The sequence below is a fragment of the Oncorhynchus gorbuscha genome, linkage group LG14 (genome assembly GCF_021184085.1).
Source record: "Oncorhynchus gorbuscha isolate QuinsamMale2020 ecotype Even-year linkage group LG14, OgorEven_v1.0, whole genome shotgun sequence".
Classification (NCBI taxonomy): Eukaryota; Metazoa; Chordata; class Actinopteri; order Salmoniformes; family Salmonidae; genus Oncorhynchus; species Oncorhynchus gorbuscha.
This window is the reverse complement of record NC_060186.1, coordinates 67,678,397-67,702,853: the sequence shown is the minus strand read 5'-3', so window position 1 is coordinate 67,702,853 and position 24,457 is coordinate 67,678,397. Positions and strand designations below refer to the sequence as shown.

Below are 24,457 nucleotides of genomic sequence, written 5' to 3'. Positions count from 1 at the left end.
TCTCAAGAAAAAGTCACCAATGAAAGGAGTGATAACAGGGGTAGCAGGAGATATAAATGTTGACCAGCTGAGGGCAAAGATTCCCGGTGTATGTGATGCCTGTTGTCATTGTCTGTTCTTTTGAGTTTTGAAGTTGAGTCTTTTTATTTTTCAAGTAAAGTCAAATGGAGTTGTACTCCAGTCTAGTAGGTGGCGGTAATGCAATAAATTGGATGCCAACCGCCATTAAACCTCATAGAAGAAGAAGATATCAATCAATGACTCAATCCAGAACAGTTACTGACAGTTGTGGCTGCTTCATGTGATGTATTGTTGTCTCTACCTTCTTGCTGTTGTCTGTGCCCAATAATATTTGAACCATGTTTTGTGCTGCTACCATACTATGTTGTTGTTTTAGGTCTCTCTTGTCGTGATGTGTGTTCCTATATTTTTATTTTATTTTTTATTTCTAATCCCAGCCCCCGTTCCCGCAGGAGGCCATCATTATAATAATAATTTGTTTTTAACTGACTTTCCTCGTTAAATAAAGGTTTAAAAAAAGATTGCTAAAATTCAATTCACTTTTCACATGAGTGCAGTGTATGCCTCTGCCAAGAAGGGTAGTTTTTATGCCAAAACCAGGTGGTAGGATCGTCATACGACCACTAAATCATCAAACACAGGTCTCAGGATCACTAAGTCATCAAACACAGACTGAGGATGAATAATACATCTACATTTTAAAAAGTATTGAGGATAAATATCAAATGAAGATTTAGAAATACAGTCTATGAAAACTTTACTGACGGAAATATAATTTAATTTAAATAGCACTTGATCCTTAAATGACGTAACCGGAACTATATCGTCTGGAATCGGAAATACGTTAAAAAATATCTGCATTCGTGTGTTGTTAAATATATTTTTCTTAGCACATTTTGTACACGAAATATACAAGCATGGCTATGCAAGCAGCTAAACGAGCTAATGTAAGTTGGCATGTATCATGTTTTTGGATTCAAATGATAGCTATAGCTAATCAACCTCGTCAGGTTTAGTGTATAGTTAGCGTGATAGTTGGGTGGCTAACGAAGCTAGCTCGCTAACTAGACACTGTAACGCTAAGCTAAAGACAGGCGATTGGCTTGATCGATTTAATAATAAAAATTTGATGGGTGCTTGTATTTGTCCTATTTCACACATGTACAAGCTATGCTTTATCGTTAGCCATATTATATTAAGATGTAAATATCAAACACCATTCAACTAAAACGCTTTTTTGTGTGGGGGAAATGTTAGATGTTATCTAACGTTAATTATTTTCACTCAAGTTAGCTATCTATCTAACTTGCTTTAAACTGCGTAACTAACATCACTTAGTAGCTTGATCATGAAACGTTACTGTTTACGCAACTTGTCACAGTTTATACTCATTTTACGTTATTTAGTTAAGTAAATTGAGCGTATCAGTTGCAAATGCTGTTTTCTATGCAGATTCGATTACCACCTGAAGTCAACAGAATACTCTACATTAGAAATCTACCATACAAGATCACAGCTGAGGAAATGTACGACATCTTTGGGAAGTATGGACCAATACGGCAGATTCGAACGTAAGTGGAAGATTGTTGATCTGGATGGAATGCCCATGGGTGATGTAGTTTACATAGTTTATTTGATTATTTGATTTAACTAGGCAAGTCAGTTAAGAACAAATTCTTATTTACAATGATGGCCTACCATAAGGCAAAAGGCCTCACGTGTGGGCGGGGGCCTGGGATTTAAAACAATTTCAATATAAATATAGGACAAAACACGCATCACAACAAGAGAGACATTACATAAAGAGAGACCTAAGATGACAACATAACAAGGCAGCAACACATGACAACACAGCATAGTAGAAAAACAACATGGTAGCAACATTATTGGCCAAAGTCAACAGCATAAAGGTCAAGAAGATCGAGACAACAATACATCATACTAAGCGGCCACAACTGTCAGTAAGAGTGTCCATGATTGAGTCATTCAATGAAGATATTGAGATAAAACTGTCCAGTTTGAGTGTTTGTTGCAGCTCGTTCCAGTCGCTAGCTGCAGTGAACTGAAAAGAGGGACCCAGGGATGTGTGGGCTTTGGGGACCTTTATTTTTATTTCACCTTTATTTAACCAGATGAGCTAATTGAGAACAAGTTCTCATTTGCAACTGCGACCTGGCCAAGATAAAGCATAGCAGTTCGACACATACAACAACAGAGTTACACATGGAATGAACAAAACATACATTCAATAATACAGTAGAAAACAGTCTATATACAGTGAGTTCAAATAAGGGAGTTAAGGCAATAAATAGGCCGTGGTGGTGAAAAAATTACAATATGGCAATTAAACACTGGAATGGTAGATGTGCAAAAGATGGATGTGCAAGTAGAAATACTGTGCTGCAAACGGAGCAAAATAAATAAATACAGTATGGGAATGAGGTAGATAGATGGGTTGTATACAGATGGGCTATGAACAGGTGCAGTGATCTGTGAGCTGCTCTGACAGCTGGTTCTTAAAGCTAGTGAGGGAGATGGGAATCTCCAACTTCAGTGATTTTTGCAGTTCGTTCCAGTCAGTGGCAGCAGAGAACTGGAAGAAGATGCGACCAAAGGAGGAGTTGGCTTTGGGGGTGACCAGTGTGATATACCTGCTGGAGCGTGTGCTGCTATGGTGACCTGCGAGTTGAGATAGGGCGGGGCTTTACCTAGCAGAGACTTGTAGATAACCTGTAGCCAGTGGATTTGGCGACAAGTATGAAGCGAGGGCCAGCCAATGAGGGTGTACAGGTCACAGTGGTGGGTAGTATATGGGGCTTTGGTGACAAAATGGATGGCACTGTGATAGACTATATCCAGTTTGCTGAGTAGAGTGTTGGAGGCTATTTTATAGATGACATTGCTGAAGTCAAGGATCGGTAGGATGGTCAGTTTTACGAGGGTATGTTTGGCAGCATGAGTGAAGGAAGCTTTGTTGTGAAATAGGAAGCCGATTCTAGATTCAATTTTAGATTGGAGATGCTTAATGTGAGTCTGGAAGGAGAGTTTACAGTCTAACCAGACACCTAGGTATTTGTAGTTATCAACATATTCTAAGTCAGAGCCGTCCAGAGTAGTGATGCTGGATGGGCTGGCAGGTGCGGGCAATGATCGGTTGAATAGCATGCATTTTGTTTTATTTGCATTTAAGAGCAGTTGGAGGCCACTGAAGGAGAGTTGTATGGCATTGAAGCTCGTCTGGATTTTAGTTAACACAGTGTCCAAAAAAGGGCCAGAAGTATACAGAATGGTGTCGTCTGCGTAGAGGTTGATTAGAGAATCCCCAGCAGTAAGAGCGACATCATTGATGTATACAGAGAAGAGTCGGCCTGAGAATTTAACCCTGTGGCACCCCCATAGACTGCCATAGGTCCGGACAACAGGCCCTCCGATTTGACACAGAGCTCTATCAGAGAAGTAATTGGTGAAACAGGCGAGGCAATCATTTGAGAAACCAAGGCTGTTGAGTCTGCCAATAACAATGTGGTGATTGACAGAGTCGACAGCCTAGGCCAGGTCGATGAATACAGCTGCATAGTAATGTCTCTTATCGACGGCGGTTATGATATCGGAATGTGACTGGCAGAATGGGTGTTGAATGTGGAGAATGAAAGAATGAGTCTTGCGACGGGTATACAGAGATGACCAGTTTACAGAGGAGTATAGAGTGCAGCGATATGTCCTATAAGGAGCATTGGTGGCAAATCTGATGGCCTAATGTTAAAGAACATCTTGCCGCTCGAGAGCACCCTTACCTGCCAATCTATAAATTATATCTCTGTAATCTAGCATGGGTAGGATGGTCATCTGAATCAGGGTTAGTTTGGCAGCTGGGGTGAGCGAAATACGCTCCCCTTTCAAGTCTAGATTTAACTTTAGCCTGCAGCTTTGATATGTGCTGAGAGAAGGACAGTGTACCGTCTGGCCATACTCCCAAGTAGTTGTATGCAGTGACTACCTCAAGCTCTGAACCCTCAGATGTAGTAATAACACCTGTGGGGAGAGGGGCATTCTTTTTACCAAACCACATGACCTTTGCTTTTGAGGTGGTCAAGAACTTCTTATGGCTGGGGGGCAGTATTGAGTAGCTTGGATGAATAAGGTGCCCAGAGTAAACTGCCTGCTCCTCAGTCCCAGTTGCTAATAATGAATATAATTAGTATATTTGGATAAACACTCTGAAGTTTCTAAAACTGTTTGAATGATGTCTGTGAGTATAACAGAACTCATATGGCAGGGAAAAACCTGAGAAAAAATCCAACCAGGCAGTGGGAAATCTAAGGTTAGTCGATTTTCAACTCGGCCTCTATCGAAGATACACTGGGATATTTGTCATGTTGCTCTTCCTAAGGCTTCCACTAGATGTCAACCGTCTTCAGAAACTTGTTTGATGCTTCTACTATAAAGGGGGGCTGAATGAGAGGGGAATGAGTCAGAGGTCTGCCAGCAGTCACGCGCATTTCACATGAGGTATCTCCCGTTCCTTTGCTTTTCTGAAGACAAAGGAATTCTCCGGTTGGAATGATATTGAAGATTTATGTTAAAAACATCCTAAAGATTGATTCCATACATCATTTGACAAGTTTCTACAGACTGTAATGGAACTTTTTGACATTTTGTTTGCAACTAGTGAACGCGCTTCGTGAGTTTTGATCTGTTTACCAAACACGCTAACAAAAGTAGCTATTTGGACATAAATGATGGACATTATCAAACAAATCAATCATTTGTTGTCGAACTGGGATTCCTGGTGATGCATTCTGATGAAGATCATCAAAGGTAAGTTAATATTTAATATTATTTCTGACTTCTGTTGACTCCAACATGGCGGATGTATGTATTTGATCTCTGAGCACCATACTCAGATTTTTGCATGGTTTGCTTTTTCTGTAAATCTTATTTGAAATCTGAAACAGCGGTTGCATTAAGGAGAAGTACATCTAAAGTTCCATGCATAACACTTGTATTTTCATCAACATTTATAATGAGTATTTCTGTAAATTAATGTGGCTCTCTGCAAAATAACCAGATGTTTTTGGAACTAGTGAACGTAACGCGACAATGTATACAGATATTTTTTTATATAAATATGAACTTTATCAAACAAAACATACATGTGTTGTGTAACATGAAGTCCCCTAGTGTCATCTGATGAAGATCATCAAAGGTTAGTGATTCATTTCATCTCTTTCTGCTTTTTGTGACTCCTCTCTTTGGCTGGAAAAATGGCTGTTTTTCTGTGGCTTGGCTCTGACCTAACATAATCGTTTGTGATGCTTTCGCTGTAAACGCCTATTTGAAATCGGACACGGTGGTGGGATTAACAACAAGATTACCTTTAAAATGGTATAAAATACTTGTATGTTTGAGGAATTTTAATTATGAGATTTCTGTTTTGAATTTGGTGCCCTGCACTTTCACTGGCTGTTGTCATATCGATCCTGTTAACGGGATTTCAGCCCTAAGACGTTCTAAGGGTAGAGAACACTTGTTGGACACTAAGTAAGCTTTGTTGTAGAGCATTTAACACAACCCGGGGAGGAGCCAGCTGAGTATAAGACTATCATCTGCATATAAATGGAGGAGAGCTTCCTACTGCCTGAGCTATGTTGATGTAAATTGAGAGGAGCGTGGGGCCAAGGATTGAGCCTTGGAGTACTCCCTTGGTGACAGGCAGTGGCTGAAACGGCAGATTTTCTGACTTTATACACTGCACTCTTTGAGAGAGGTAGTTAGCAAACCAGGCCAAAGACACCTCAGAGACACCAATACTCCTTAGTCGGCCCACAAGAATGGAATGGTCTACCGTATCAAAAGCTTTGGCCAAGTCAATAGAAATAGCAGCACAATGTTGCTTAGTATCAAGGGCAATGGTGACATCATTAAGGACCTTTTATTAAGGTTGCAGTGACACATCCATAACCTGAGCGGAAACCATATTGCATACCCGAGAGAATACTATAGACATCAAGGAAGCCAGTCAGTTGATTTGAGGAAAAAAAATCCAACACTTTTGATAAACGGGGCAAAAGAGAAATGGGCCTATAATAGTTAGGATCAGCTTGATCTCCCCTGTAAATAAAGGACAAACTGTGGCTGCCTTCCAAGCAATGGGAAACTCTCCAGAAAGGACAGACGGGCGTTTGACATGATACGGTCATCAACCTTAACTTAAGGATTAGGGGGCAGTATTTTCACTTTTGGATAAATAGCGTTCCCAAATTTCAACTTCCTGCTACTCATGCCAACAATATAAGATATGCATATTATTAGTAGAGTTGGATAGAAAACACTCTGAAGTTTCTAAAACTGTTTGAATTATGTCTGTGAGTATAACAGAACTTATGTAGCAGGCAAAACCGAGGACTAAGTGTTCAGAAAAAGAAAAAAAATTGGTCTGTCTGTTCACTGAGTCTCATTGGCAAACGATATTTCTTAGGAACTTGTTTTCAGTTCCTACCACTTCCACTGGATGTCACCAGTCTTTGGAATTTGGTTGAGGTTATTCATTTGTGCAATGAAGAAGTAGGGCCATCCTGGAAAAGGGTAACGCTGTTGAGAGTTGGCCAAGACTTGAAAAGTAGTGTTAGTTTCCTCTCGTCCTCTATTGAAAACAGATTGATCCATCTTCAATTTGATCGATTTATTAACGTTTTAAAAATACCTAAAGTTGTATTACAAAAGTAGTTTGAAATATTTTGGCAAAGTTTATAGGCAACGTTTGAAATATTTTGTATTTTGCAAGCTGGGTTTTTTTTCTGGATCAAATGCGTCAAATAAAATGTACATTTTGGATATTACATGGACGGAATTAATCAAACAAAAGGACCAATTGTGATGTTTATGGGAGATATTGAAGTGCCAACAAAAGAAGCTCGTCAAAGGTTAGGCATGTTTTATATTTTAATTCGACGTTTTGTGTAGCACCTGCAGGGTTGAAATATGCTACCCTCTTTGTTTACTGTTGTGCTATCATCAGATAATAGCTTCTTATGCTTTCGCCGAATTTGCCGTGCTGCATTTTCCCTGGTTTTTGGCCAAGTGGGATGCAAGCGTCCCCTATACCATAAGAAGTTAAAGAAGAAAGGGTCTAAACCATCTGACCTAGATTGTTTTTTGGGGGCAAGTTTAAGGAGCTTCTTTGGGAGCTCTGACCCAATGACTGCCTGCAGGGAGAAATGTTGTAGCGGGGCAGGGGGAAAAGAGGGAGAAGCATTGGGGATAGTCTCATTAGGAGGGGTGTGAGATGAGGAAATGTTGGATGGGCAAGGAGGCATGGCTGAGTCAGGATTTCTATTTGACTTAATGAAGTGGTGATTAAAGAGCTCAGCCATGTGCTTCTTGTCAGTAACAACCACATCAACTTTAAGGGACATGGGCAGCTGTGAGGAGGAGGAGGGTTTAATTCTCCAGGTCTTTAACTGTTTTCTAGAACTTCTTGGGGTTAGACCACCAAGGAGAGAACTGCTCCTTAAAGTAACTAACTTTGGCCTTCCGGATAGCCTGAGTGAACTTATTTCTCGATTGCCTGAACGATAGCCAGTCAGCCTGAGTGTGTGTGCTGAGCCTTTCGCCAAATGCAATCTTGAGTTGGAGTAACTCAAAGATCACGGTCGAACCAGGGGCTGAACCTGTTTATTTTTTATTTATTTTTTTATGGGGGTGTGTTTGTTAACAATACCACTGAAAATATTTAAAAAAGGTCCACGCATCTTCAACAGAGGTGATCAAGCTGATTCTTTACCATTTTAGAGGCCAGGTCATGAAGGAAGGCTTGCTCATTAGTTTTTTAGCAAGCATCTATGACAAATCAGGACAGGTTGTTTCACTGAGCATCCATTACGAACACAGGCTGTAAAACAGTAGTCACTAAGGTCATTACAGAAAACAGCAGACTGATACCTATCAGGATTATTTGTGAGGATAACATCGGAGAGTAGCCTTTTCTGGGTGTTTGGAGTCATACCTTGTGGGATTGATTGATAATCTGAGAAAGATTTAGGGAGTGCCATTGCTTTAGGACTTGGTCAGGTGGTTTAAGCATGTCCCAGTTTAGGTCACCTAGCAGGACAAATTCAGACTTTGTGTAAGGGGCCAGGCGAGAGATTAGGGCAGGTAGGATACAGGCAGGTGCTGATGGAAGACGATAGCACCCAGCAACAGTCAACAAAGAGCTATTTGAAAGTTTAATTCTTAAAACCAGCAAATCAAATTGTTTGGAGACAGACTTGGTGGAGACAACCGAGCACTGAAGGTCATCCTTGGTAAAGATTGCCACTCCCCCACCTTTGGAAGATCTGTCTTGCCGAAAAAGGTTATAGCCAGAAAGGTTAACATCAGTATTCAAAACACTCTTCCTTAAACGCGTCTCAGTAATGACCAACACATCTGGATTGGAGCTGTGAATCCACATGTTCAATGGATCCATTTTAGATAATAAGCTTCTAGTGTTAACATGCAGAAAACCCATGTTTTTTCGAGAGCAGAAATCAGTGAAGCAGATATCAGAGCACAAGTCAGAATTGGGGCTAGCAACAGTAGATGGGCCAGGGTGTACATGCACATTTCCAGATATCATCAGCAGTAATACAATCAAGGCACGGCAGAGGACAGGGAGAGCTCTGCAGTGTTGATTTGACATCTGAATGTCCATCAGATGGCAACAAGATCATATTGTACAGCAATTTCATCAGGTAACATGAATACAAAGCCAGCGAGAGATGGTTAGAATAGGATGGGAGGCCAAAAGTCTATGTAACCAATAGAGTCAGAGTCCCGAGTGTGGGGACAAACAGTCTGTCCCACAGTTGGGTGAAGAAAGTTTGTAGTCAACAAAGTATGCAGGATTCATGAGGCAAAATGCAGAAGATATATAACGACTTGAGGCTGGCCATTGTAAGTTCAGAGTCACTCGCCCCAACAGTGCTTGTGTGCTGGGGGCGAGCGAAAGCTCGGGAGAGAGGGGTGAGTCTGTACCAGACGGGGAGACAGGCCAGGGCAGACGGTGAACAAATTGCCAGGTGGAATCCAAGCAGCAGTGCAGCAGGCAACGGGAGCAGGTGTCACACCCACATGGGAGAAGCTTTTATTTCTGGAGGCAGATTTATTGTAGAAAATGCCAGTGAATGGTCTTTGAACAGTAGGAGGGTGCTTCAGAGGGCGCTTCAAAGACTCCTGACACTTGTTGGGTCAAAAGCCCTTTTACTTTACACCTTAGTGCTAATTGAATTTGTATCTGGTCTGTCCTTTCAAACCTGGGAACTCCGTTCCAGGTTGGATGGTGTCCTCAGGTCCCTGCTGTTTGCTAGTTCATGTATCATCTCCTTGTGTGTAGGCTAGTCTGCAGAACTGTGGCAGGTATTCAACCACAAAGTCTCATCATTGTCTTGTCTAAATGTATGTATTCTTATGCACTGTCTTTCAGTGGAAACACGCCGGAATCAAGAGGGACAGCTTATGTGGTCTATGAGGACATCTTTGATGCCAAGAACGCCTGCGATCACCTTTCTGGATTCAACGTCTGCAACAGATATCTTGTAGTTTTATACTACAATGCAAACAGGGTATGTAGGCCTTATAATCTCATCAATCAAGGACCTGACAGTCTCCTCTAACCATTGTTGATATATTTTCTCAACAGGACTAGTAACTTTCATAGTTTTGCATATGAAGAAAATACCATACTGAACAAACATTGTAGGCCAGGGCTCTCCAACCCTGTTCCTGGAGAGCTTACCGTCCTGTTGGTTTTCACTCCAACCCTGTTCCTGGAGAGCTACTGTCCTGTAGGTTTTCACTCCAACCCTGTTCCTGGAGAGCTACTGTCCTGTAGGTTTTCACTTCAACCCTAATTGAGGGCAGCTGGTTGTAATAATTATCTGGTTGATAAGTTGAGTCAGGTTAGATACAGCTGTGGTTGTAGCGAAAACATAATTGAGGGTAACTCTCCACGAACAGGGTTGTTGAGCCCTGGTGTTGGCATTAGTCAACAATGCTGGTACATTACATTTGTAGGTGTCTGGAGGAAGAGTCAAACTGCTTCTTTTTATTAAACTGAGAGTCTGCAATATTATGCTGCTGCGAGCAACTGGATGAACCACAGATATCGCAGACGAGCGTGACGCAAGACGACACAGAGGATCTGCACATGTACACTGATGTGCCTCACTCTGCTGCAACGTGTGATAGCTGCTAGACCAAAACGGCGAAGAAGTTTAGCCTTGCGCTTCGCACTCTTAGTTGTTGTGGAAGTCGGCCTGATATTTTTGTGTACTTTGTTCATCACTGACTAACTTAAGGCACTAATGTGAGGTAAATGTTGTAATCAATATGTTATTTTCTTTCTGACAGTTCGGCCTGTGTCTGGGTGTCACATGTAAACAGTAAAGTTTTGCACTTAAACATGCATAACTCATGATTTTCATTCCACTGTTTCTCACAGGCTTTCCAGAAGATGGACACCAAGAAGAAAGAGGAGCAGCTGAAGCTTCTGAAGGAGAAATATGGCATAAACACAGATCCCCCAAAATAGTCTCCCCTCTTCCCCATTTGGCACAGAATGTGCATTTAGACATCTGTACAAATTCACCTCTTGCTTGTTGTAAGCCAATAATGTTTGCTTGTAGGACTCTTGTCTCCTGAAATGCTTTTTATTTTGCTTATTTTTTCTTATTTGTACATCTTAATTTGTCCAATTGCTAAAGTTAATTGATTCTGTCAAATAAATTGGTATTTTCTGTCAAATAAATGGTCCTTGTATAAAATATGCTGGCCATACGTCTTGCATGAATGCACTTCTGTCATAGCACTGTCCTCTTCCTGAACCCATAAAGGTCAACAGTGGTAGGTAGGTTCCAGCCCAGGTCAAAGTAGAGGCATAGGTCACTCCTAGACAGGCACACACACGACTGCCAGCAGCTCTATTGTAATTCTACATACGTAATGCACAGGGTCTTTCACACTATCCTCAACCAGGGCTCTTTTCAGTCAGTATTGCACCGTTTAGTCAGCCTGCTGCTTTCCTTTCACATAGATTTGTATCATGGCCAAGACCATATTTGTCACTGGGCTAGTTCAACTCGCATTTAGAGTGGAGATGTTCTGGATTGTGGTAGACCCTTTGTGGTAGACCCTTTTTTGTGGTATGTAATTGTACATGTAATGTAAATGTGGTAGATCTATACCCAAGACATCCTCAAGAAGATAATCTCTACCGTTGGTTTGCCTGCTTATTCTAATATGAACACAACTATACAGATTGGTTTTATATGCAGTACTGCATACTATCACAACCCCCCCCCCCCCCTCAACTCAATCTTGTATAGTTTCATTTTGTGCAATCTAATTCACACCTTCAGAAAACAGCCCATAGAGTTATTTTATTAGTTTAAATCACAACACAAGGACTAGCGCAGCCATGTCATCAGGGACACAATACATGCTACATGTACAACATAATCATTTAGTTTACATGGTTGCCATTGTTTACATTTGGTATCTGAGTTTTTTTCAGTACAAACATTTCTGGGCAAATATGTTCATGGAAAGTTTTAGATGACAGTCAGCCTAATCTCTTGAGGAATTGTGATGGATTTGGTCTTGGCATTGCAGGTCAATTTGAATATGATTAGCATAACTCCTCCCAAATATGCAGATGACATGTGAAACAAAATGGGTAGTTAGTTACCAAATTGTAATAGTGATTTATACAAGCAGGGTCTACTTTAAACTAATATGTACAGGGGAATTATTAAATATTATCCAGTCAGGCTGGGGTCTTACAGCCTGGTCCCAGATCTGTTTGTGCCATCTTGCCAACTCCTATGTTGTGCCGTTACAATAACCAATAGGAGTTGTAAGCCCGCACAAACCAATCTGGGACCAGGCTAAGTATCCGAGGCTATTTCCAAGCTGGTGTCTTGCGTGGATGATAGGATACACTGCACCTGAAAAGGAAGAAGCTACTGTACAATTTGTATGCTTCAGTATGTGAGAGAGGAATAAAAAAGTAGAAAAATTTGAACAATAAAGAGCAGCGTATTGTTAGGTACACTTTGGGCAAACTGTATAGCCTACCAAAACACATGGCTTAAGGGGTTTAGTCCTCTTGGCTTGGTTCATTAGGAATGGCATTCACTAGTTCCTTTAAGACATTGTTTTTAAACACTCATTTTTTTAACTGAGAGACAAAACAGTATGAGGTTATACTGATCGATGTTTAACACAATGTTATACTGGCCTTAGCTATTTTTTTCTTTACACCTATGAGTGGTATTAATGAACTCATGACAGGAACTTCGTCGAATTCAGCACGTTGATATGCAACCTGTATCTTCATTGAAGAAATGGTGTGATGACATAGGACTAAAACTAATTGGACCAATAGTAGGCAGCATAAAATACACTTCAAACCTCTTCATTGTTTAAAGGGCTGAGATTCATTTTCAGATAGCTTTTTATATTACAACCTCTCATTGGTTATGACTGACCGGGTATAATTCCCCTGACAATACTGATGCTTTTATTTCCATTTATTCATTTCTTTTAGACAAATATTTTTGTTGACTATTGGTTTTGTCATTGTTAAATATGCCACATTCAATATCTCCTCATTCCTAAATAGAGATGCAACAGGGATTTCTTAGCATCATAACTATGATTATCTACAAGTTTCATGCTCCCACAGGTACGGCAGTCAAAAAGAATGTCATGACCAAACACCAAAAATACATCCCATACATCAATACTTGTAGAAGGATCTATACGGTAATATGATTTTTCCTATTAAATTATTATATGTTATGTTTAACTAACTGCATTTCATTAATAAGGCTTTGTCTTCATTATTCTAATAGAATGCAAAATTAAGGAGATTATTTTTAAGGCGAAACCTAAAGGCATGCAAATGAACTACATTTATTTTCACCAACAGTACAAGCACGTTTGGAAGGAAAAGTGTTTGATGAATAGGCTACTAATCCATCTCTTCATCTATCCAAATCTAATCTTTTATAAGAATGGATACATGGTTTATCAGAAACAGTTACGTTACCATAGGAATTTGGTTTGGTTGACATTACTCAATATATGAAACACATAGCTAGTGTCAGTAAACTCAGAACAATAAGTAGTAGCGTAATTCATCATAGCACATCACTGATGCTAAAGCGCCAGTGGATTGAGACGGTATCTATGGAAAATACATTGCACACTTTACATTTTGGCAGTTGATTTTAAATAATTTAAATAATATTTATATATCTCTAAATATATTTGTGCGTGGTGTGAATATGTAGTGAGTGTGTGGTGATGCGTGTGTATCTTCGTGGGGTGTGTCTCAGTAGGTGTGTGTGTATATGTAAATATTTTATAGCAAATTAACATTCTCATGCACACAAGTGTTTCAAACACAAGAAGCAAATCCATTGAAAGGTAGTCCAAGCAATATTTTTTTTCAGTGGAAATAGCTGCAAACTGAATGGAACATGAATCTTCTGTGCAGTCCGTGGTGGTTCTCAATCCTCCCTCTCCTCTATTTCTGCAGGTCACACTGCAGGAGTAATACAATGGAAGGGTCGCTCTTTGCTGCCTCTTTGAACTCGTCCAGTGATATCTGGTCGTCGTTGTTCTTGTCCATCTTGCTGAAGATCTTGTCCACTCGCTGCTGGGGCGTCAGGCCGTCCTCATTCATCTTCATCATGATCACAGTCCCCACCATCTTGTAGATGGCCTTAACAGAGGGGGAGAAATGATAGTTCAGTCATTGTTTACTTAAGTAGAGACATTTATAGGTCAAACACACTCTCTGAAAAACCCAACCTGATTAGTATTCAAGGCACACAAGAGGGCATTTGGGGCGAGAGGAGGAAATGTCAAAGATTCAGAAGGTAAAGAGTAGGGCCGGGACGATACTCCTTAGTATCTTGGCAGGGAAACAAAACAGCCCGAATGTTGGACACAAACATCTTTATGTTGTTGTCATCCAGTCAGATGTATTTATTTTCTAAGCCATAGAAACACAATGTTTTACATACAGCAGGTTTTTAAAGGACCAAAGAGATTGGTCAACTTCGTGTTTTTATTTTTGCCATGGAAAACATATTGTGATATTGGTATTGTCCCGGCCCTAGTAAAGAGTAAACCCTGGCCATAAATTGGAGGACAAAAATATATATTTTTGATACTAATTTCCATGACTAATATCTCAACACTAATATGACATGAATGGCCTAAATGGCACACTGTTCCCTATAAAGTGCACTACTTTTACAGAATAGGGTGCCATTTGGCACTGAGCATATGATTCATGATTAATCTCTATAGGCTGAACTCTGAACTTTACCTCGATGATCTCCAGCATCTCCACCCGTGTGATCTTGCCGTCTCCGTCCAGGTCGTACATGTTGAAGGCCCAGTTGAGTTTCTGTTCGAAGCTGCCTCGTGATGTGATGGACAGGGCACAGATGAACTCTCTGAAGTCGATGGTGCCGTCTCCGTTCTTATCAAAGGTCCTGAATGCATGCTGGGCAAACTTTGATGCATCTCCGTACGGGAAAAACTGAAAGAGAGAATGAAAACAGAAGAGATCCCATTTGAATTAGTTAGAAGGTGAACCCTGGCTTATAGACAGCTTAATCAATCATTCAAGACAATATCACATGTAGCTGGCTATACCTTTGATACACAGGAGGCTGGTGGGAGGAGCTATAGGAGGATGGGTTCATTGTAAAGACTGGAATAGAATAGGTGGAACGGTACCGTGTGTGTGCATGCAACTCGGGTTTGGCCAGGGTAGGCCGTCATTGTAAATAAGAATTTGTTCTTAACTGACTTGCCTAGTTAAATAAAGGTTAAAAAATATAATAAATAAAAGGCAGCCATTTCCAGCCATTAACTTTAAACAGAGCCTTTCTACTTTAGAGCAGTGGTCTGACTTTTCTTGAGGATGTATTTTTTGTTTTGATTCTACTTTTTTTCTCCAGAAAAATAACTGTTGTGTCACGTTCTGAACTTTATTTCCTTTGTTTTGTCTTTATTTAGTATGGTCAGGGCTGGGATGGGCAGTCTATGTTTGTGTTTCTATGTTTTTTCTATTTCTGTGTTTGGCCTGATATGGTTCTCAATCAGAGGCAGCTGTTTATCATTGTCCCTGATTGAGAACCATATTTAGGTAGCCTGGGTTTCACTGTTGGTTTGTGGGTGTTTGTTTCCTGTGTCAGTGTTTGTGCCACACGGGACTGTTTTGTTTATATTCACTTTGTTATTTTGTATTCTGTCGTGTTCAGTTTAACTGTTAAAACATGGACACTTACCACGCTACGTTTTGGTCCGATCCTTGCTACACCTCTTCAGACGAAGAAGAGGAAATCTGTCATTGCAGAAACACCCACCACAAAAGGACCAAGCGGCGTGGTAACGGGCAACAGCAGCAGCGAACCCAAGACTCCTGGACTTGGGAGGAAATTTTAGACGAGGGAGGATCCTGGGCACAGCCAGGGGAATATCACCTCCCCAAAGCAGAGCTGGAGGCAACGAAGGCAGAGAGGCGCTGGTATGAGGAGGCAGCACGGCGGAGCAGTTGGAGGCCCGAGAGTCAGCCCCCCAAAAAATTATTGGGGGAGGCACACAGGGAGTGTGGCAAAGCCAGGTAGGAGACCTGCGCCAACTTCCTGTGCTTACCAGAGAGAGGGACCGGGGAGGCACCGTGTTATGCGGTGGAGCGCACAGTTTCCCCAGTGCGTGTGCATAGCCCGGTGCGGTACATTCCAGCTCCTCGTATCGGCCGGGCTAGTGTGGGCATTGAGCCGGCTTTACGCATCTGGTCTCCAGTGCATCTCCTCGGCATACATGGCACCAGCCTTACGCATGGCGTCCCCGGTTCGCCAGCACAGCCCAGTGCGGGCTATTCTACCTCGCCGCACTGGCCTGGCTACGGGGAGCATACAACCAGGTAAGGTTAGGCAGGCTCGGTGCTCAAGAGCTCCAGTGCGCCTACACGGTCCGGTCTATCCAGTGCCATCTCCACGAACCAGCCCTCCGGTGGCAGCCCCCCGCACCAGGCTGTCTCCCCGTTTTCTGCCGACAGGGTCTCCCGTCTGTCCAGCGCTGCCAGAGCCTTCCTCCTCTCCGGCGCTGCCAGAGTCTCCCGTCTGTCCTGAGCTGCTAGAGTCTCCCGTCTGTCCTGAGCTGCTAGAGTCTCCCGTCTGTCCGGAGCTGCTAGAGTCTCCCGTCTGTCCGGAGCTGCTAGAGCCTCGCGTCTGTCCGGAGCTGCTAGAGCCTCGCGTCTGTCCGGAGCTGCTAGAGCCTCGAGTCTTTCCGGAGCTGCTAGAGCAGCCAGCCAGGAGCTGCCAGCCAGCCAGGAGCTGCCAGAGCCGCCAGCCAGCCAAGATCTGCCAGAGCCGTCAGTCAGCCAGGCTATGCCAGAATAGCCCTTCACTCCTTAGCTGCCTGAGTCTCCCGCCTATTTGGGACCCATTTCTAGGGTCCCCAGGCCAAGGTAGGTGGCGAGGGTCGCCGCTTTAAAGAGACCACGGAGGCGGGCGACGAGGCACACTAGAACTATGGTGAAGTGGGGTCCACGTCCCGCCCCAGAACCGCCACCGCGGACAGAGGCCCAACCAGACCCTCCCCTATAGGTTCAGGTTTTGCGGCCGGAGTTCTGTCGTGTTCAGTTTATACTATTAAAACATGGACACTTACCACGCTGCGTTTTGGTCCGATCCTTGCTACATCTCTTCAGACGAAGATGAGAATCTGTTGTTACATGTTGGGGGTATATATGATATTGTAAGCAATTTTACACTACAAAAGGCCTTTAATCTGTTAAATGCACTGATAAAACTGACTCTTAAATTGACAGCTAAGATATTTTATGTAAAAAAATGCTACCACTCCGCGAATGGTGGTTTGGTGGTCCCTGGAACTAAAAAGGTTGGTCTGAAATGGCTACCCACTAGGTCTTGTCAAAAGTAGTGCACTTCAAAGGGAATAGGGTGCCAATTGAGATGCACACCTTGAGTGTTCCTCCCGCTAAGCTCACAGTCAGTGGTGTAGTGGAGGGTCAACAGTTTACCCACCTTTTGCAGAAAAATGAATTAAAAGTATTGGGAGAGTTACTTTTTTCACCGCAACCGGTGAGTTTACACACATTTTTACCACTACATCACTGCGCTACCGACTCAGTGGTCTTGTGGTTAGAGCGTCCGCCCTGAGATTAGAAGGTTGTGAATTCAATCCATGGCCTAGTCATACCAAAAATGGGACCTGATGCATCTCCGTTTGGCACTCCAAGCTATTGATAGATTGGGGGTTAAGCCCTGTGATAGGCTAGTGTCCTGTCCAGGGTGTGTACATCAAGCTGCCTCATGCTACAGAAACAGGAGATAGGCTCCTGCCCTATGAGCCTCTAAGGCTTGTGCAAGGCTATTTAGATCACTGAACCCAGTGATAAACAAAATACTTTATCAGTAATATAATTGATAATTCTGCCTAAATCTTAGCGCATATTTCCATAATTGTTATTATCACGTCACATTTCAAGGACATCATCGTCAATACATCATTCATTTGTTCATCTGTTTTAGGGAGGATGATGTCTCTAAATTTAAAAGTTATTTACTACACTGGGATCAGCAACAACAACCCCAGGACAAAGACATATCTGATATGGGAAGAAAGCTTAAATTCTTTTTTTTCTTCTTTTATTTTACCAGGCAAGTCAGTTAAGAACAAATTCTTATTTTCAATGACAGGCTAGGAACAGTGGGTTAACTGCCTGTTCAGGGGCAGAATGACAGATTTGTACCTTGTCAGCTCAGGGGTTTGAACTTGCAACCTTCCGGTAACTAGTCCCATGTTCTAACCACTAGGCTACCCTAACTGCACTGTCAAATTTGCAGTAGCTATTACAGTGAAAGAATGCCATGCTATTGTTTGAGGAGAGTGCACAATTATGAACTTGTCCAGTACCTTACCCTGTCCAGTAAATGTCCCTGTTCAGTACCTGTCCCTGATCAGTACCTGTCCCTGATCAGTACCTGTCCCTGTTCAGCACCTGTCCCTGATCAGCACCTGTCCCTGATCAGTACCTGTCCCTGTTCAGTAACAGTTCCTGTTCAGTCAGGAGGGTCAGGACAGCAGAAAGGGAAATAAAGACCTGCAGAAGTGGAGAGAGAGGGGCAGGGAGAGAGAGATAGAGAGCCAGAGATAGCAACACATAAATAGAGACATGGAGAGGGTAATATAGAGAGGGAGAGGGAGAGAGAGACTGCATCTCCTGCTGATTATTCCTCCCTGAGAATATATCCAGTTATGAAACACCTATGATTTTTTTTATTTTTTTTTATTTAATAAATGGCTGCTATATGACTAAAACCTAAATGTAAAATGTGAAAGCTCTAGAGAGACGTGGGCCAGGACAATTGGACTGACTGATTGAAACGTCTCCTTTTAAGCCCTCATTTACCTGTTCCTTTCCCTTCCTGTCCTTATCTGATATGGAGGCTATGCATCGGTTAAAAACCAAGACAGAAAAAAGAGCAATACATGGAGAATTAGTAGTGGCAGGTACTGGTCATAGTAGCCTAGTAGTGGCAAGTACTGGTCATAGTAGCCTGGTAGTGGCAGGTACGGGTCATAGTAGCCTGGTAGTGGCAAGTACTGGTCATAGTAGCCTGGTAGTGGCAAGTACTGGTCATAGTAGCCTAGTAGTGGCAAGTACTGGTCATAGTAGCCTGGTAGTGGCAGGTACTGGTCATAGTAGCCTAGTGGCAAGTACTGGTCATAGTAGCCTAGTAGTGGCAAGTACTGGTCATAGTAGCCTGGTAGTGGCAAGTACTGGTCATAGTAGCCTAGTAGTGGCAAGTACTGGTCATAGTAGCCTGGTAGTGGCAGGTACTGGTCATAGTAGCCTGGTAGTAGCAGGTACTGGTCATAGTAGCCTAGTAGTGGCAAGTACTGGTCATAGTAGCCTAGTAGTGGCAAGTACTGGTCATAGAAGCCTAGTAGTGTCATAGTAGCCTAGTAGTGGCAAGTACTGGTCATAGGTCAAGTAGTAGTGGCAAGTACTGGTCATAGTAGCCTGGTAGTGGAAGCCTAGTAGTGGCAAGTACTGGTCATAGTAGCCTGGTATAGGTAGGTACTGGTCATAGTAGCCTAGTAGTGGCAAGTACTGGTCATAGTAGCCTAGTAGTGGCAAGTACTGGTCATAGTAGCCTGGTAGTGGCAGGTACTGGTCATAGTAGCCTAAAGTACTGGTCATAGTAGCCTAGTAGTGGCAGTACTGGTCATAGTAGCCTAGTAGTGGCAAGTACTGGTCATAGTAGCCTGGTAGTGGCAAGTACTGGTCATAGTAGCCTAGTAGTAGTGGCAAGTACTGGTCATAGTAGCCTAGTAGTGGCAAGTACTGGTCATAGTAGCCTGGTGTGGCAGGTACTGGTCATAGTAGCCTAGTAGTGGCAAGTACTGGTCATAGTAGCCTAGTAGTGGCAAGTACTGGTCATAGTAAGTACTGGTCATAGTAGCCTGGTAGTGGCAAGTACTAGTGTAGTGGCAAGTACTGGTCAAGTACTGGTCAAGTACTGGTCATAGTAGCCTACTGGTCATAGTAGTGGCTGGTCATAGTAGCCTGGTAGTGACAAGTACTGGTCATAGTAGCCTGGTAGTGGCAAGTACTGGTCATAGTAGCCTGGTAGTGGCAGTACTGGTCATAGTAGCCTGGTAGTGGCAAGTACTGGTACTGGTCACTGGTCAGTAGCCTAGTAGTGGCAAGTACTGGTCATAGTAGCCTAGTAGTGGCAAGTACTGGTCATAGTAGCCTGGTAGTGGCAGGTACTGGTCATAGTAGCCTAGTAGTGGCAAGTACTGGTCATAGTAGCCTGGTAGTGGCAGGTACTGGTCATAGTAGCCTAGTAGTGGCAGTATAGTAGCCTGGTAGTGGCAGGTACTGGTCATAGTAGCCTAGTAGTGGCAGGTACTGGTCATAGTAGCCCGGTAGTGGCAAGTACTGGTCATAGTAGCCTGGTAGTGGCAGGTACTGGTCATAGTAGCCCAGTAGTGGCAAGTACTGGTCATAGTAGCCTAGTAGTGGCAAGTACTGGTCATAGTAGCCTGGTAGTGGCAGGTACTGGTCATAGTAGCCTGGTAGTGGCAAGTACTGGTCATAGTAGCCTAGTAGTGGCAAGTACTGGTCATAGTAGCCTGGTAGTGGCAGGTACTGGTCATAGTAGCCCAGTAGTGGCAAGTACTGGTCATAGTAGCCTAGTAGTGGCAAGTACTGGTCATAGTAGCCTGGTAGTGGCAGGTACTGGTCATAGTAGCCTGGTAGTGGCAGGTACTGGTCATAGTAGCCTGGTAGTGGCAGGTACTGGTCATAGTAGCCTGGTAGTGGCAAGTACTGGTCATAGTAGCCTGGAATTGAAACTGATATGCTCAGTTTCATAAGTGTTAACAGAGCACATAGCACTGTGAATATTATAACAGCCCATTTTCGCTTAACAACGTGATGATGACCCAACACACACAATGTCTCTATGAATTACCAGTTAATATCCCCTGATAACGGACAGCTCATTAGAAAATAGCCATAACTTATATTTTATCACCACCATATTTTACAGTAGGTGTGGGTTTCTTTTCTGCTTCTGCTTACCCCTCTAGCACTGAGATGCAGTGCCTTAGACCCTCGGAAGCAGGGTCTGTAGTGACCCCTCTAGCACTGAGATGCAGTGCCTTAGACCCTCGGAAGCAGAGTCTGTAGTGACCCCTCTAGCACTGAGATGCAATGCCTTAGACCGCTGAAACAGGGTCTGTAGTGACCCCTCTAGCACTGAGATGCAGTGCCTTAGACCCTCGGAAGCAGGGTCTGTAGTGACTCCCCTAGCACTGAGATGCAGTGCCTTAGTCCGCTGAAACAGGGTCTGTAGTGACCCCTCTAGCACTGAGATGCAGTGCCTTAGACCCTCGGAAGCAGAGTCTGTAGTGACCCCTCTAGCACTGAGATGCAGTGCCTTAGACCCTCGGAAGCAGGGTCTGTAGTGACTCCCCTAGCACTGAGATGCAGTGCCTTAGACCCTCGGAAGCAGGGTCTGTAGTGACCCCTCTAGCACTGAGATGCAGTGCCTTAGACCCTCAGAAGCAGGGTCTGTAGTGACTCCCCTAGCACTGAGATGCAATGCCTTAGACCCTCGGAAGCAGGGTCTGTAGTGACTCCCCTAGCACTGAGATGCAGTGCCTTAGTCCGCTGAAACAGGGTCTGTAGTGACTCCCCTAGCACTGAGATGCAGTGCCTTAGACCCTCGGAAGCAGGGTCTGTAGTGACCCCTCTAGCACTGAGATGCAGTGCCTTAGACCCTCGGAAGCAGGGTCTGTAGTGACTCCCCTAGCACTGAGATGCAGTGCCTTAGTCCGCTGAAACAGGGTCTGTAGTGACCCCTCTAGCACTGAGATGCAATGCCTTAGACCGCTGCGCCACATCCAACAAATGTAAACACCTGGAATTTCCTAAACGGCACTGGCACTTGGATCGGAACTGATGCTTTGGTCACATGAAAAAATATATTTTTGGCCACACACACCAGTGGTGGGTTTGGCATCGAAATGAGAATGCATGAGCAGAAAAGAAACCCATACCTACTTTTTGAGGGACCTTTGATGTTATGGGGCTATTTTGTTTCCACTGGTCGTGTGGCCCTTGTTATTAAGGTCAACGGCATCATGAACTATCCAGTATCAAGATAATTTGGTTGAAAACTTGGTTGCCTCTGCCAGAAGGCTGAAAACGCAAGTGGATCTTCCAGCAAGACAATAACCCCAAGCACTAATCAAAATCCACAAAGAAATGGTTAATTGGCCACATAATCAACATTTTGCAATGGCCATCTCAGTCTCTGGACTTGAAACCCATTGAAAACCTGTGGATTGAATTGAAGAGGGCAGTCTATAAGCACAGATGAAGGATATCAAGGATCTGTAAGGATTCTGTATGGAGTAACGATTTAAGATCCCTCCCAATGTGTTCTCCAATCTCATAAAACATTTGAGAAAAGGCTCAGTGTCGTTATCCTTGCAAGGTGAGGTATTGAAAGGCATTGAAAACAGAGGTGTAAATCTTGACCTCTACCTTTTTGATAAAAGAAATGTATTACTTGTTAGACTAAATATCTTTCTCTGAGCAATTGTATTAGTATAAAATAATATAATCTCCAATCAAAAATTTGAACAACATAGCTCAGTATTTGAATGATTTATTTTATAAAGTCTGGAGAGTTTGGAATCTGATTGATTGATTGCTTCTGTGGACAGGTGTCTTGTATACAGGTAACAAACTGAGATTAGGAGCACTCCCTTTAGCTCGTTACCTGTATAAAAGACACCAGGGAGCCAGAAATCTTTCTGATTGAGAGGGGGTCAAATATTTATTTCCCTCATTAAAATGCAAATCAATTTATAACATTTTTGACATGCATTTTTCTGGATTTTTGTTGTTGTTATTCTGTCTCTCACTGTTCAAATAAACCCACCATTAAAATTATAGACGGATCATTACTTTGTCAGTGGACAAATGTACAAAATCAGCAGGGGATCAAATACTTTTTCCCCTCACTGTATAGACCCAGGTTCAGGCATACACAGCTGGCCTAGTAAATGCAGATGTCAGTGGGGTAGAGAGGAATAGAGCACAGGTGAACAACGCCACATGCACAGCCAAGGGATGGAGAGAGATTGGAACAGGAAAGAGTGTGAGAGAGATGATCTATTTCACTTCCTTTGGCAATGTAAACATATGCTCCCCATGCCAATAAAGCCCTTTAAATTTAATTAAATTGAGAAAGTGATAGACAGATAGAGAGAGGGATAAAGAAAGAGAGAACTGCAGAGAGAGAGAGAGAGAGAGAGAGAGAGAGAGATGCAGAGACCTCGCTCGCTGTGGCCACATTAACTATGCAGTCACACTCATAATGGAGGCCATTTCACACTCTCATAACAGCAGTGGCCATGATCAGGCTCTGGATGGAACAAGGCTTATACAAGCAGAATGACAACAACCCTATCTGTGGTAAATCACTCTACTCTCTGAGACATTATTTCTCTTAACAATGATAACAGGAGAACAAGTCAGAAAAAAAGCTTTCACTGCAGCCTACATAATCTGAAAAAGTTAGGATATCTTCCAAACAGCTATATTCTTATTTTAGTGACATGCTAACTGGAAGTGGATGAAAGGTAGAGACTGGGTGGATACCATCATAAGACCATGGCCATTACTATGCAACAACATAAACATCCATGGAGACTTCCCATAGGGAATAGGGTGCTATAATACAACAACAGAAACATCCATGGAGACTTCCCATAGGGAATAGGGTGCTATAATACAACAACATAAACATCCATGGAGACTTCCCATAGGGAATAGGGTGCTATAATATAACAACATAAACATCCATGGAGACTTCCCATAGGGAATAGGGTGCTATAATACAACAACATAAACATCCATGGAGACTTCCCATAGGGAATAGGGTGCTATAATACAACAACATAAACATCCATGGAGACTTCCCATAGGGAATAGGGTGCTATAATACAACAACATAAACATCCATGGAGACTTCCCATAGGGAATAGGGTGCTATAATACAACAACATAAACATCCATGGAGACTTCCCATAGGGAATAGGGTGCTATAATACAACAACATAAACATCCATGGAGACTTCCCATAGGGAATAGGGTGCTATAATACAACAACATAAACATCCATGGAGACTTCCCATAGGGAATAGGGTGCTATAATACAACAACATAAACATCCATGGAGACTTCCCATAGGGAATAGGGTGCTATAATACAACAACATAAACATCCATGGAGACTTCCAACATAAACATCCATGGGAATAGGGTGCTATAACACAACAACATAAACATCCATGGAGACTTCCCATAGGGAATAGGGTGCTATAATACAACAACATAAACATCCATGGAGACTTCCCATAGGGAATAGGGTGCTATAATACAACAACATAAACATCCATGGAGACTTCCCATAGGGAATAGGGTGCTATAACACAACAACATAAACATCCATGGAGACTTCCCATAGGGAATAGGGTGCTATAACACAACAACATAAGTCCATGGAGACTTCCCATAGGGAATAGGGTGCTATAACACAACAACATAAACATCCATGGAGACTTCCCATAGGGAATAGGGTGCTATAACACAACAACATAAACAACCATGGAGACTTCCCATAGGGAATAGGGTGCTATAACACAACAACATAAACATCCATGAAGACTTCCCATAGGGAATAGGGTGCTATAATACAACAACATAAACATCCATGGAGACTTCCCATAGGGAATAGGGTGCTATAACACAACAACAT

At 42.8% G+C, this 24,457-nt stretch overlaps 2 protein-coding genes across 2 annotated transcripts in view; one reads left to right on the top strand and one right to left on the bottom strand.

The window, feature by feature from the left end:
* The first annotated feature begins 813 nt into the window (after positions 1-813).
* Positions 814-10,825, top strand: LOC123995328 (splicing factor 3B subunit 6). Its single transcript, XM_046298869.1, has 4 exons — positions 814-968; positions 1,474-1,592; positions 9,485-9,623; positions 10,502-10,825. The coding sequence occupies exons 1-4, from the start codon at positions 939-941 to the stop codon at positions 10,589-10,591; spliced, it is 378 nt and encodes a 125-aa protein (XP_046154825.1). The 5' UTR covers positions 814-938; the 3' UTR covers positions 10,592-10,825.
* A 598-nt stretch (positions 10,826-11,423) lies between these two features.
* Positions 11,424-24,457, bottom strand: part of LOC123995325 (visinin-like protein 1) — a 34,567-nt gene continuing 21,533 nt past the window's right edge. The window contains exons 3-4 of the mRNA XM_046298868.1: positions 14,402-14,617; positions 11,424-13,789 (exon numbers count right to left, since the gene is read on the bottom strand). Of these exons, the coding sequence (XP_046154824.1) occupies positions 13,592-13,789; positions 14,402-14,617 (414 nt within the window). The 3' untranslated portion in view covers positions 11,424-13,591. The remainder of the gene's footprint in view (positions 13,790-14,401; positions 14,618-24,457) is intronic.